Source organism: Pecten maximus, chromosome 5 (assembly GCF_902652985.1).
Source record: "Pecten maximus chromosome 5, xPecMax1.1, whole genome shotgun sequence".
Lineage (NCBI taxonomy): Eukaryota > Metazoa > Mollusca > Bivalvia > Pectinida > Pectinidae > Pecten > Pecten maximus.
Window position 1 is genome coordinate 35,888,392 of NC_047019.1, and position 14,905 is coordinate 35,903,296.

The 14,905-nt window shown below is 38.1% G+C and overlaps 1 protein-coding gene across 4 annotated transcripts in view; it reads left to right on the forward strand.

The window, feature by feature from the left end:
- The window catches only part of LOC117327904 (synaptotagmin-like protein 4), a 191,304-nt gene that overhangs the window by 162,144 nt on the left and 14,255 nt on the right, over positions 1-14,905 (forward strand). For all 4 annotated transcript variants that reach the window (XR_004532750.1, XR_004532751.1, XM_033885138.1 and 1 more), the window contains 5 exons: positions 597-781; positions 9,477-9,584; positions 9,979-10,163; positions 11,297-11,399; positions 11,702-11,863. Coding sequence is in view for 2 of the 4 variants with exons in the window: in XM_033885138.1 (XP_033741029.1) it covers positions 597-781; positions 9,477-9,584; positions 9,979-10,163; positions 11,297-11,399; positions 11,702-11,863 (743 nt within the window). In the remaining 2 variants the exon portion in view is untranslated. The remainder of the gene's footprint in view (positions 1-596; positions 782-9,476; positions 9,585-9,978; positions 10,164-11,296; positions 11,400-11,701; positions 11,864-14,905) is intronic.

Consider the following 14,905-nt stretch of genomic DNA (forward strand, 5'->3'; position numbering starts at 1 on the left):
GCATGATGCTGTCACCTTTAACCACATCAGACTTGGATATATATACTCATGAACTACATGCTTTGGGATCATTTCTCTTTTTTCACCAGAGTTGACTTCCTGCTTTTTGCTTGCTTGAATTCTAATTTACATGTTGGGTACAGGATCTGAAGGCCGTCAAACGCACCATTAGGACCCATTGATTATTTTACATTCCATACAGCTCATCTGACACATGTCCTCAGATAATGGCTGTAGACTTTGCAATATCTTTAGAGTTTTAAGTTGCAATATCTTTAGAGTTTTAAGTGCATTTTCAAGATGGTGTAAGGTTCATTTATCAAAAAAATTCAACAGAGATTCCTAAAAGATTTTCAATGACTTGTCATCAACTGTTGTCTCATTCCGGCCTTTTGCTAAATGTTTATCTTGAAAACTTTTCAATTGATCCTTGTTTTTAATGAACTTTTTTATTATTTTGCTATATCATACGCTTGCAAAAATGATATGCACAGAATCCTATTAGCAGCATATATTGATTTCACTTTCCAGCATCATAGAGATTTAATTTTAATACGAAGGCATGAATGATCAGATGGATTGTATTGCCTTTACAGAGAAAGACATACCACCTAAACTGTCCCCACGAGCCAGCTCTGAGGGGTCGGGGAGCCTGGAAGATAGCGGCCATGTCAGTGGCACGTCCACGCAGGACAACACACCTGAACATCGACGTACAGATAGTATACAGAGCCAGATGTCCGTCCCCTCTACATTGTCTACAGTTACCGATGTCAGTAATGTAAGTTTGTGTTACAATGTCTACAGTTACCGATGTCAGTAATGTAAGTTTGTGTTACAAATGTCTACAGTTACCGATGTCAGTAATGTAAGTTTGTGTTACATTGTCCACAGTTACCGATGTCAGTAATGTAAGTTTGTGTTACAAATGTCTACAGTTACCGATGTCAGTAATGTAAGTTTGTGTTACATTGTCCACGGTTATCGATGTCAGTAATGTAAGTTTGTGTTACTGTCTACAGTTACTGATGTCAGTAATGTAAGTTTGTGTTACATTGTCCACGGTTACCGATGTCAGTAATGTAAGTTTGTGTCACATTGTCTACAGTTACCGATGTCAGTAATGTAAGTTTGTGTCACATTGTCTACAGTTACAGATGTCAGTAATGTAAGTTTGTGTTACACTGTCTAAAGTTACCGATGTCAGTAATGTAAGTTTGTGTTACTGTCTACAGTTACCGATGTCAGTAATGTAAGTTTGTGTTATACTGTCTACAGTTACCGATGTCAGTAATGTAAGTTTGTGTTACGCTATCTACAGTTACCGATGTCAGTAATGTAAGTTTGTGTTACATTGTCTACAGTTACCGATGTCAGTAATGTAAGTTTGTGTTACATTGTCCACAGTTACTGATGTCAGTAATGTAAGTTTGTGTTACATTGTCTACATTTACCGATGTCAGTAATGTAAGTTTGTGTTACTGTCTACAGTTACCGATGTCAGTAATGTAAGTTTGTGTTACATTGTCCACGGTTACCGATGTCAGTAATGTAAGTTTGTGTTACATTGTCCACGGTTACCGATGTCAGTAATGTAAGTTTGTGTTACACTGTCTACAGTTACCGATGTCAGTAATGTAAGTTTGTGTTACATTGTCTACATTTACCGATGTCAGTAATGTAAGTTTGTGTTACATTGTCCACAGTTACCGATGTCAGTAATGTAAGTTTGTGTTACATTGTCCACAGTTACCGATGTCAGTAATGTAAGTTTGTGTTACATTGTCTACAGTTACCGATGTCAGTAATGTAAGTTTGTGTTACATTGTCTACAGTTACCGATGTCAGTAATGTAAGTTTGTGTTACATTGTCTACAGTTACCGATGTCAGTAATGTAAGTTTGTGTTACATTGTCTACAGTTACCGATGTCAGTAATGTAAGTTTGTGTTACATTGTCCTACAGTTACCGATGTCAGTAATGTAAGTTTGTGTTACATTGTCTACAGTTACCGATGTCAGTAATGTAAGTTTGTGTTACATTGTCTACAGTTACCGATGTCAGTAATGTAAGTTTGTGTTACATTGTCCACAGTTACCGATGTCAGTAATGTAAGTTTGTGTTACATTGTCTAGTTACCGATGTCAGTAATGTAAGTTTGTGTTACATTGTCTACAGTTACCGATGTCAGTAATGTAAGTTTGTGTTACATTGTCCTACAGTTACCGATGTCAGTAATGTAAGTTTGTGTTACATTGTCTACAGTTACCGATGTCAGTAATGTAAGTTTGTGTTACATTGTCCAAGGTTACCGATGTCAGTAATGTAAGTTTGTGTTACATTGTCTACAGTTACCGATGTCAGTAATGTAAGTTTGTGTTACATTGTCCACAGTTACCGATGTCAGTAATGTAAGTTTGTGTTACATTGTCTACAGTTACCGATGTCAGTAATGTAAGTTTGTGTTACATTGTCTACAGTTACCGATGTCAGTAATGTAAGTTTGTGTTACATTGTCCTACAGTTACCGATGTCAGTAATGTAAGTTTGTGTTACATTGTCTACAGTTACCGATGTCAGTAATGTAAGTTTGTGTTACATTGTCTACAGTTACCGATGTCAGTAATGTAAGTTTGTGTTACATTGTCCACAGTTACCGATGTCAGTAATGTAAGTTTGTGTTACATTGTCTACAGTTACCGATGTCAGTAATGTAAGTTTGTGTTACATTGTCTACAGTTACCGATGTCAGTAATGTAAGTTTGTGTTACATTGTCCAAGGTTACCGATGTCAGTAATGTAAGTTTGTGTTACATTGTCTACAGTTACCGATGTCAGTAATGTAAGTTTGTGTTACACTGTCTACAGTTACCGATGTCAGTAATGTAAGTTTGTGTTACATTGTCTACAGTTACCGATGTCAGTAATGTAAGTTTGTGTTACATTGTCTACAGTTACCGATGTCAGTAATGTAAGTTTGTGTTACATTGTCTACAGTTACCGATGTCAGTAATGTAAGTTTGTGTTACATTGTCTACAGTTACCGATGTCAGTAATGTAAGTTTGTGTTACATTGTCTACAGTTACCGATGTCAGTAATGTAAGTTTGTGTTACATTGTCTACAGTTACCGATGTCAGTAATGTAAGTTTGTGTTACATTGTCCACAGTTACCGATGTCAGTAATGTAAGTTTGTGTTACACTGTCTACAGTTACCGATGTCAGTAATGTAAGTTTGTGTTACACTGTCTACAGTTACCGATGTCAGTAATGTAAGTTTGTGTTACAAATGTCTACAGTTACCGATGTCAGTAATGTAAGTTTGTGTTACATTGTCTACAGTTACCGATGTCAGTAATGTAAGTTTGTGTTACACTGTCTACAGTTACCGATGTCAGTAATGTAAGTTTGTGTTACAGTTACCGATGTCAGTAATGTAAGTTTGTGTTACATTGTCCACAGTTACTGATGTCAGTAATGTAAGTTTGTGTTACATTGTCTACAGTTACTGATGTCAGTAATGTAAGTTTGTGTTACACTGTCTACAGTTACCGATGTCAGTAATGTAAGTTTGTGTTACAAATGTCTACAGTTACCGATGTCAGTAATGTAAGTTTGTGTTACATTGTCCACAGTTACCGATGTCAGTAATGTAAGTTTGTGTTACACTGTCTACAGTTACCGATGTCAGTAATGTAAGTTTGTGTTACACTGTCTACAGTTACCGATGTCAGTAATGTAAGTTTGTGTTACATTGTCTACAGTTACCGATGTCAGTAATGTAAGTTTGTGTTACAGTTACCGATGTCAGTAATGTAAGTTTGTGTTACATTGTCTACAGTTACCGATGTCAGTAATGTAAGTTTGTGTTACACTGTCTACAGTTACCGATGTCAGTAATGTAAGTTTGTGTTACATTGTCCACAGTTACCGATGTCAGTAATGTAAGTTTGTGTTACACTGTCCACAGTTACCGATGTCAGTAATGTAAGTTTGTGTTACTGTCTACAGTTACCGATGTCAGTAATGTAAGTTTGTGTTACATTGTCTACAGTTACCGATGTCAGTAATGTAAGTTTGTGTTACAGTTACCGATGTCAGTAATGTAAGTGTTATATATAACATTTCATTGTAGAGGTTGTTATAGATATTGAAGTGACTGTCTTATCTACTGGAAGACTTTTCATTGTTAATTAATAAAATATTATTTGTATCCATTATCATCACTATCCAACTTCTGATTTCACTTAAAATCATTGGCCAGTGTCTCTCTCAAACATCATACATTGCTTCCTCTGTTTGGCCAGTGTCTCTCTCAAACATCATATATTGCTTCCTCTGTTTGGCCAGTGTCTCTCTCAAACATCCTACATTCCTTCCTCTGTTTGGCCAATGTCTCTCTCAAACATACATTGCTTCCTCTGTTTGGCCAGTCTCACTCAAACATTGCTTCCTCTGTTTGACCAGTGTTTCTCTCAAACATCAAACATTGCTTCCTCTGTTTGGCCAATGTTTCTCTCAAACATCAAACATTGCTTCCTCTGTTTGGCTAGTGTTTCTCTCAAACATCAAACATTGCTTCCTCTGTTTGGCCAGTCTCACTCAAACATTGCTTCCTCTGTTTGGCCAGTGTTTCTCTCAAACATCAAACATTGCTTCCTCTGTTTGGCCAGTCTCACTCAAACATTGCTTCCTCTGTTTGACCAGTGTTTCTCTCAAACATCAAACATTGCTTCCTCTGTTTGGCCAATGTTTCTCTCAAACATCATACATTGCTTCCTCTGTTTGGCCAGTGTTTCTCTCAAACATCAAACATTAATTGCTTCCTCTGTTTGACCAGTGTTTCTCTCAAACATCATACATTGCTTCCTCTGTTTGACCAGTGTTTCACTCAAACATCAAACATTAATTGCTTCCTCTGTTTGACCAGTGTTTCTCTCAAACATCATACATTGCTTCCTCTGTTTGAGCAGTGTTTCTCTCAAACATCATACATTGCTTCCTCTGTTTGACCAGTGTTTCACTCAAACATCAAACATTAATTGCTTCCTCTGTTTGGCCAGTGTCTCTCTCAAATATCATACATAGCTTCCTCTGTTTGACCAGTGTTTCTCTCAAACATCATACATTGCTTCCTCTGTTTGACCAGTGTTTCACTCAAACATCAAACATTAATTGCTTCCTCTGTTTGGCCAGTGTCTCTCTCAAATATCATACATAGCTTCCTCTGTTTGGCTAGTGTTTCTCTCAAACATCATACATTGCTTCCTCTGTTGGACCAGTGTTTCACTCAAACATCATACATTGCTTCCTCTGTTGGACCAGTGTTTCACTCAAACATCAAACATTGCTTCCTCTGTTTGACCAGTGTTTCTCTCAAACATCATACATTGCTTCCTCTGTTTGGCCTTGGGTTCTCTCAAACATTGCTTCCTCTGTTTGACCAGTGTCTCTCTCAAACATTGCTTCCTCTGTTTGACCAGTGTTTCTCTCAAACATCATACATTGCTTCCTCTGTTTGGCCTTGGGTTCTCTCAAACATCAAACATTAATTGCTTCCTCTGTTTGGCCAATGTCTCTCTCAAACATCATGCATTGCAAACATTGCTTCCTATGTTTGACCAATGTTTCTCTCAAACATTGCTTCCTATGTTTGACCAGTGTTTCTCTCAAACATCAAACATTGCTTCCTATGTTTGACCAATGTTTCTCTCAAACATCAAACATTGCTTCTTCTGTTTGACCAGTCTCACTCAAACATTGCTTCCTATGTTTGACCAGTGTTTCTCTCAAACATCAAACATAGCTTCCTCTGTTTGACCAGTCTCACTCAAACATAGCTTCCTCTGTTTGACCAGTCTCACTCAAACATTGCTTCCTCTGTTTGGCCAGTGTTTCTCTCAAACATCATACATTGCTTCCTCTGTTTGACCAGTGTTTCTCTCAAACATCATACATAGCTTCCTCTGTTTGGCCAGTGTTTCTCTCAAACATCATACATTGCTTCCTCTGTTTGGCTAGTGTTTCTCTCAAACATCATACATAGCTTCTTCTGTTTGGCCAGTGTCTCTCTCAAACATCATACATAGCTTCCTCTGTTTGGCCAGTGTTTCCCTTCTTTGTGTATATGCCTTTAATCTCAGCAGTTGATACTTAAACACATTCTGTCCTTCAATATCCACATTTGCTAGAGGATAGTATAATTGCTACCTTCTGTCAAAAGGAAATAGTACGGGAGGCCTGTACCATACTGAGCAATTAGGTCAATGTGTTAATCTTGCTCAAGGACACAACCACAATTTATGTGTAGCAAACCATTACAGATCTAGTTTCCTGGAAAACACAAACCATTCCTGTAGAGATAAAATCACACACCTGGAATCATAACCTCAAGTTACATAGGCTCAACAGGGCCTTTGTGGCCTTTTGAAAAACCCCTTGGAAAATCTACAATGAATACCTGCTTGTTAATGCTAGCGTTGCTTCAGCTGATCTTTATGGAAATGTTAAACTTTAGTATTTATGATGTGTAGCTTATTAATGTTACTGATCACAATGGGTTAATAGTGATGCCAAGATATTTGATTCATCAAGGAGTTTTATATAGCAGACAAATATCAGTAATATAGTCAATAGCTGTAATTCTATACCAGATCTAAGATGAGAATTTGTATTTATATAGCCTCCTCTGTATTCCTGAGACTGTCAGACATCCTGACATCTTGTCTCTCATGGACCTCCCCATCAACATCAATAGACAGTGTGCTCAACGAGTTTAGGTGAAATTGACCAGAATGTGTCCTAGGGGAGGCTGGGGGTATTGAACCACAAAGCTTCCCTAGCATACCAACAACCAGTAATATAAACAAGACCTATAAACCTGGTTTTCACACATAAAACAATTGTCAAGCAACTAGTTAATTGAATAAATTCTTATGTACATCAAGCATGTTGTAGAGTAGATAAAGTACAGGTTTCCTGTTAGACAAATATCGCAACATTGTACACCAAGTAAGTTGTAGAGTAGATAAAATACAGGTTCTCAGGTGACAAATATCACAACATTGTACACCAAGTAAGTTGTAGAGTAGATAAAATACAGGTTCTCAGGTGACAAATATCACAACATTATCGTTCGCACTGCACGACCCGTCATCAGAAAAAAAACTTATAATTTAGTTTTGCTGTATTTGTGGCAGCAAATCATCAAAATAGCCATCAACAGTCTTGTTTTCAACACATAGGTGAACTCTACAGGATAAGGTTGTATTGGCTGCAGAGAACAACATATCTAAACATTTTCTTGTGTTCATACTTAGAACGTAAAATCAGTGAAACCAAGACCAAATTGGAATTCAGGATACCTGTTTACTTATATCAAATGATTGATGACTCCTTGTGTTCATATATGTCACATGCTATATTTTCTGGGTTTTTATTTATTTTTTCGTTCTTTGGTAACATTGAATTTGGCATGTAACAGCTAGCTACCCCTATCATCACTAGGATTAGACTGTCCACACCTAGATCTAGTTATATAAAATGTACTAACCTCTATATCCTCTCTAAATATTGGTCAGAAATGAAACCTAAATGGTGATAGTAAAATCTGTCTTGCTGTTCCTAGACTGATGATGTGTCTGAAAGATGACTGAATACAATATACATCAAGGTATAATATGCCGACAATGGCAGGTGTAGTCAACGATCACACAAGTATGGGTGCGTATCACGTCCCAATACGACCTTGACCAAGTGCAGACTACCCTGATTGTAGTCACGCAAGGTCTAACATCACCTTCGGGATGAGCTGACATAAACACTTTGCTTATAGGTATATGTTGGTCCCAGATGATATGGGTTGGTCACATCACCCCAAGTATATTAGCTGTATGTATTTAGTTAGCATTCTAACTCATTATCAGAAGTTTACTCTAATATGAAAACTTGGGTTTATTTGAAATGTGTCATGGAGTCTATGAAAATTATTTTGCAAATTAACATCTTATAGTCTAGATCCTTGCAGCATACTTTATCTTAACTAATACCTAAAAATGTACTTAACAGTCAGCATACTGCAATGATCGAAAGCTGTTTGTTTTCCAAGCATTTCTTGTTTTTCTGATAAATTTGCACTTTTTTATCTCCACACTAGAGAATAGAAGACAAAGCCTGCTTACTACATATGGAAATGATATCAAACAAAGAGGGCAGAAAAACTCATGAATTGAGCTTATTGTTAGGCTATCTGGGAAAGAATGCTTTTTACACTTCATCTGATACCACTGGATAAGACTGGTCATGTGACCTCGCTGTCATGGTGATGTATTCGATACAGATCCAGACATCCTTTGGATAGGTCAAGATGTCACCTTTTACAATGCTAGGACACAATTATGTTTTGTTTGCAAACTTGGGAAACATTGGCAGCATTAGACGCCATTAGCCATTTGTCTTCCAACTAAAAAGTGTGTTAACTGCAGCTGTTGTCTTCTTTGACAAATGTTTCCTTGCTGTTTAATGATATTTGGATTACACTACATCCTCTTGGATCATCAATCTTATACAAATAGGTTTCATTTCAGCTGCCTTTCCTGTAAATATCTCCTGTTAAAATAGATAGATTCATGAATCAAATAGAAATCCCTCTTCAGGAAACAAATGGGAACTACAGTGTGATAGATATTGATATGGATTGTGGATTAACGTCCAAACACTTCATATTTAACTCACTCCGGTGCAGCATCTGTCGTCCTGCTTTGGTTGTCCCTTAACTTTACACTGCTAATCATGAACAACTAAGCAGATTTCAACCAAATTTGGCATGGAGCATTTTGAGTGGAGGGGAACTTGTTTTATATAAACGGTTGTTCTGGCTCCCCAGGGACCTGAGGGGAGGGGCCCAACAAGGGAAATAATTCTTTGGTTAAAATCCTTCTTCTGTAGGCATGTAAAAGAATTGGTTGTTATTTGATCTGAAGCATCCTTGGGTGAAGGGGAACCAATTTTGAATAAATGGTGGGTATGGCTTCTAAGGGACCTCAGGGGCAGGGCCGAATAGGGGAAACATTGCAAATTCTTTAAAAATTCTTTTTCTTTTATAGAAATGGAAGAATTTTGTCATAAACTTCCTTGGTTGAAGGGGAACAAATGGTTTAACTGACTTCCTAGGGGCTTTGGGGAGGGAAAATGGAGGAAATATAGCGAATTCTTTAAAATACTTTTTCTTGTGTAGGAGATTTCCCCCATACTTACTGCCATATTCAGGTGAGCAATACAGATGGGATTTGGTCAGAAGCATCTTTTGATGAAGGGGGACCAATTTTTGTTTGAATGTGAGCCTGGGGCAGCCTGAGAGGGCAGGCCCAATAGGGAAAATTTAGCTAATTTTTTTAAAATCTTAAAGTTAGTCAAAAATCCACTTAGTTTGCTTTTTCCCTATTTGCTTGAAGCCATTTTGCTATCTGCTTTTGTAGAAGGAGGATGACAGTGAGGCTGATATAGACGAGCTAGTAGCCAGCCATAAGGCCTCAACCCAGAGTTCCTATGGGAGTAGTCGTGGCAACCTCCTGTCCACTGTAGCTGTAAGTAGGCCAGCTCTGTTCAGAGACCTAGAATCCATTTCAAAGCATTAAAGCATATGTTGAGGACAGGAAATAACTGTCCCAAGGTACAGCTGATAATGCCACCCAAAACAAACGTCTGAGAGACAATGTATATAAATGTCTGGTGTCATTTGAAACCAAGCTCGTATGGAAAATCTTCCTCCAAGGGAGAAAGAATTGTTTGTAAGTATGATGACTTGTCGGTTTTAGTCTTCGTAGTTGTGCACAGTAGAACTCTTCATCACTATCAGTTTTCCATTGGGATGAATAGCATTAAATTGTGAAATAATAAAAGTAGGTTCTGGCAACTTACTAGTAAACGATATACATTGTGTATTAGCTCTTGTTAGCGACTCTTCATTGTGTGTTTCAGGACAGTCGGGAGAGTATCGCTAGTTTCTATAGTGATGCTGGTGGAGTGAATTATGGGAAGGTTCCTATCACGGGTGAGATACAGTTTGGCCTGGACTATAACTACAGGACTGGGTCACTGGAGATAGCCATCCGACAATGCAAGGACTTAGCACCAGCTGACCCTAAACGCCACCGATCAGACCCGTACGTTGACCACTGGACACTTGTTGTATGATAAGGTTTACCAATAGACAATGGTTGTTATACTAATGTATTTTCTCAACAACTGAAAGTTTTTATGGTCTCATCAACTTCGAATTAACAAAGATTTTAAGTATCAACATATAAAAAAATTATGTTTTATAACTGAAAAATGTAGGTAATGTTCTGTGAATACAAAACGTATAATTTACATTGGTGATGGTGACGTAGTAATTGTACTCTCTTTAGTGATTGTGATGTCATGAAGCAGTATGTCTCAATCACTCAGTGATATTCGATAGATAGTCACCATAATACTGCTGCCTGACATTGTCTTCATTTGACCATTATCAGTAGGTCAGTGGTGTGAGATCTGGACTAATGTACCAATCCTCCAATCCACCAATCAGAGGGACACACTAATTAGATCAATACTAAAATAGCTGAAGCTGAAATGAATTTTTCAGGAGTTTAATAGAATTGACACCTACCAGAATCTGACCATTATTTCTTTATAATTAATTTTCCATTGTTTGTATGCAGAATGTGGCTTTCTGATTGGTTGAGATTTTTGTTCATACCTCTATGAAAAAAAATCCGAAAATGCGCGAAAAATGTGATGTCGCAATACGGCTATTAACGTTGCTTATTGATTTGTGAAAAAGAATCCCTTACTAGATCAGTTAAATTGTACATAAAACATTATTTGATTTTAAAAATCAATTTCAAAAATTAATTATAAGCATTGATGTCAATTATTTTTTAGTTTCATAGGGGTATGAAACAAATTTTGTTTGCAAACTTTTGTAAGAATCTGCTAGTGAATTCATACAGTTTCCAATTTTTTTTTCATACCCTAATGAAACTTTAAAAAGATTGACATAAATGCATAATTGTTTCCTTCCAATAACAAGATAAACCATGACTTGTAAAGTTTTTACAGCACCCTACTGGTTTAAGCTCTTTAATTTACATGTACTTTAACCAAATGAAAACATCTTTTAGTTGTAGTAATGTCCTTTTTAAAATTCAAAAATGTTTAGAAGTATACAGTGTTTTATTTCTATGTGATAATTTCACACACATCTGTAGATATATTGAGACCTGACTGAGTGCTTATAACCATCTTTCTACAGGTATGTGAAGACGTATTTATTGCCGGATAAGACACGTGGAGGAAAAAGGAAAACCAGAGTTAAGAAAAATACTATTTGTCCAATTTTCGACGAAACTCTGCGTGTAAGTGCTCATAGATTTATGTCTTTGTCTGGAGGGAAAAACAAATAAAACAGATTTTAGCCAGAGTTTTTTTTATATGTGTCTGGAACTTAATGACTTCTGCTAGAAATTTCTGTAATGGGAAAGCAAAACATCCGAAGGAAGGCTTTTCAGACAGAAGAAGAAATATACAATTAAGTTCTGTCTGGGAAATAACTACAGCCATTGAACCTACGAAATCTATACTTAAATGGAAGAAAAAGTTGAAACACAACACATTAACGTGCGTGCCTGTCCTGAGTAATGATGTTTTTGCCTTACAGTATCTTATCTCTAAGAGTGAGGTGGAGAACAGGATATTGTGGGTCACTGTGTGGCACAATGACAGGTTTGGTCGAAATGACTTCCTTGGTGAAGTATCCATTAACTTCGACTACTTCCGGTTCGGGGACTCTGCACCTAAATGGTACACCTTACAGGAAAGGGTAAGCAGATATTTAAAATTTCTAATACTTCACAGCCTTTATCACTATTCAGCCTCTCTTTCACCTCTTATCACCCCTGTCACCCACTCAGCCTCTCTGTCACCTCTCAACATCCCTGTCACCCACTCAGCTTCTCTATCACCTCTCAACATCCCTTTCACCCACTCAGCCTCTCTATCACCTCTCAACATCCCTGTCACCCACTCAGCCTCTCTATCACCTCTCAACATCCCTGTCACCCACTCAACTTCTCTATCACCTCTCAACATCCCTTTCACCCACTCAGCCTCTCTATCACCTCTCAACATCCCTGTCACCCACTCAGCCTCTCTATCACCTCTCAACATCCCTGTCACCCACTCAGCCTCTCTGTCACCTCTCAACATCCCTGTCACCCACTCAGCTTCTCTATCACCTCTCAACATCCCTTTCACCCACTCAGCCTCTCTATCACCTCTCAACATCCCTGTCACCCACTCAGCCTTTCTATCACCTCTCAACATCCCTGTCACCCACTCAGCATCTCTTTCATCTCTCAACATGCATATCACCACTCTATCTTTTCTCAGCTTTTATATCACATCTCTGAAAACATGAAATTGATTTCAGTAATGTGATAACAGAGAATCACCTGTAACACAATTTTACCTTAAGATCATTTGACCATACATCATATAGAAGATAGTAGAACGGAAATGTTGGCTTAAGGAGGACTTCCACTTTGAATTAGAACAATACCTAATTGAGGGATTCTCACACATCTATTTAACTAACGAAGGCTAATTGATTTTCTGGTTGAATTGGTATCTCATACATCATTAACACCTATGTACATACTCTACAGGTCGTTTGTCAGACAACAGTGACAAGAGTACATTTTGTAATAATTCATTGTCACACATGAAACGTCCGTGAGGACAAACACTAGGGTTATAGCATAGGAGTGTTTTGGACTCCCCTCCCCCAACATACAGTTGGTGGACATGAAGTGAACAGCCCTGCTACCTGGATTAGCCACAGGATTTGGCCCACTGCTTTGATGGACTTAGTTCCTTGGTCATGACTTTGAGGTCTCTTGAACGAATAACTTGAGATTTCACATAGTTGGAGAGAACAGCTTGTAAATACAGAACTGGGTCAACTATCCATGAAATATAAATGACCCTAACTTACGTTGAACTTAGCAATACAATGTAAGATTACAATTTCTTGGAAATGAAAATATCTGCAAGGCTAGCCTACAGACTTTTAAGGAAAATGAACTCATAATTGATTAGAAATAGCAGACAGATGAAATGAGTTCAGGAGTCTCTAGAATGGCTTCTTTTTACCTGGGGCAAAAAAAAAGATCTGTTGTAATTTTGTGAAGTAATGGAAATTGTGAAGACAAAGCTCTGTGCAGGATCTTGGATATTTTAGTAGAATATCTGGGATTCTGTGTTATTTTATCTAGTATCAATGATTTCCAAGTACATACTTATTTTTTCTGTCTATTGAGAGACATCTACAAAGCACTCGGGAACAAGTATCTATGAGACTTGAGATCTGTAAGTGTACTGTTGTACAAGTAAACAATTCTCGGTGGTAAGTTGGTAGACAGTTTCGGCTCAATAGATTTGCTCGATTGCTTGAATAGGTTAGGTTCTTCTGAAGCAATTTGTATTGATGTGAGAGGGTACCCATTCCATGGCCGGATTTTGGCTGGCAGAGGTTTGAGGTCTGATACTGGGTAAATATTCCATCTGAAAGTCTCCGATTAGCTGGTGTACAGCTAGTCCAAAACAGTTTAAGTCTGGTCAAGGTCAACTTCATTCATTAACCTAATTGAATTCCTTCTATTGATCTGAGGTAGATCTAATATACAACAACAATGGTCCAGTACTCCATTATGAGTTGTGTGGAAGGAATGGAAATGATTCCTCACACCTGGACAATGGGAGTGGTTCCTCATATATACACCTGGACAATGGGAGTGGTCCCTCATATATACACCTGGACAATGGGAGTGGTTCCTCATATATACACCTGGACAATGGGAGTGGTCACTCATATATACACTAGGACAATGGGAGTGGTCACTCATATATACACCTAGACAATGGGAGTGGTCACTCATATATACACTAGGACAATGGGAGTGGTCACTCATATATACACCTAGACAATGGGAGTGGTCACTCATATATACACCTGGACAATGGGAGTGGTTCCTCATATATACAACTTGACAATGGGAGTGGTCACTCATATATATACACCTGGACAATGGGAGTGGTCACTCATATATACAACTTGACAATGGGAGTGGTTCCTCATATATACACCTGGACAATGGGAGTGGTCACTCATATATACACCTGGACAATGGGAGTGGTTCCTCATATATACACCTGGACAATGGGAGTGGTCACTCATATATACACCTGGACAATGGGAGTGGTTCCTCATATATACACCTGGACAATGGGAGTGGTCACTCATATATACACCTGGACAATGGGAGTGGTCACTCATATATACACCTGGACAATGGGAGTGGTCACTCATATACACCTTGACAATGGGAGTGGTCACTCATATATACACCTGGACAATGGGAGTGGTCACTCATATATACACCTTGACAATGGGAGTGGTCACTCATATATACACCTGGACAATGGGAGTGGTTACTCATATATACAACTTGACAATGGGAGTGGTTCCTCATATATACACCTGGACAATGGGAGTGGTCACTCATATATACACCTTGACAATGGGAGTGGTTCCTCATATATACACCTTGACAATGGGAGTGGTCCCTCATATATACACCTAGACAATGGGAGTGGTCCCTCATATATACACCTGGACAATGGGAGTGGTTCCTCATATATACACCTAGACAATGGGAGTGGTCCCTCATATATACACCTAGACAATGGGAGTGGTCACTCATATATACACCTTGACAATGGGAGTGGTTCCTCATATATACACCTGGACAATGGGAGTGGTTTCTCATATATACACCTAGACAATGGGAGTGGTCCCTCATAT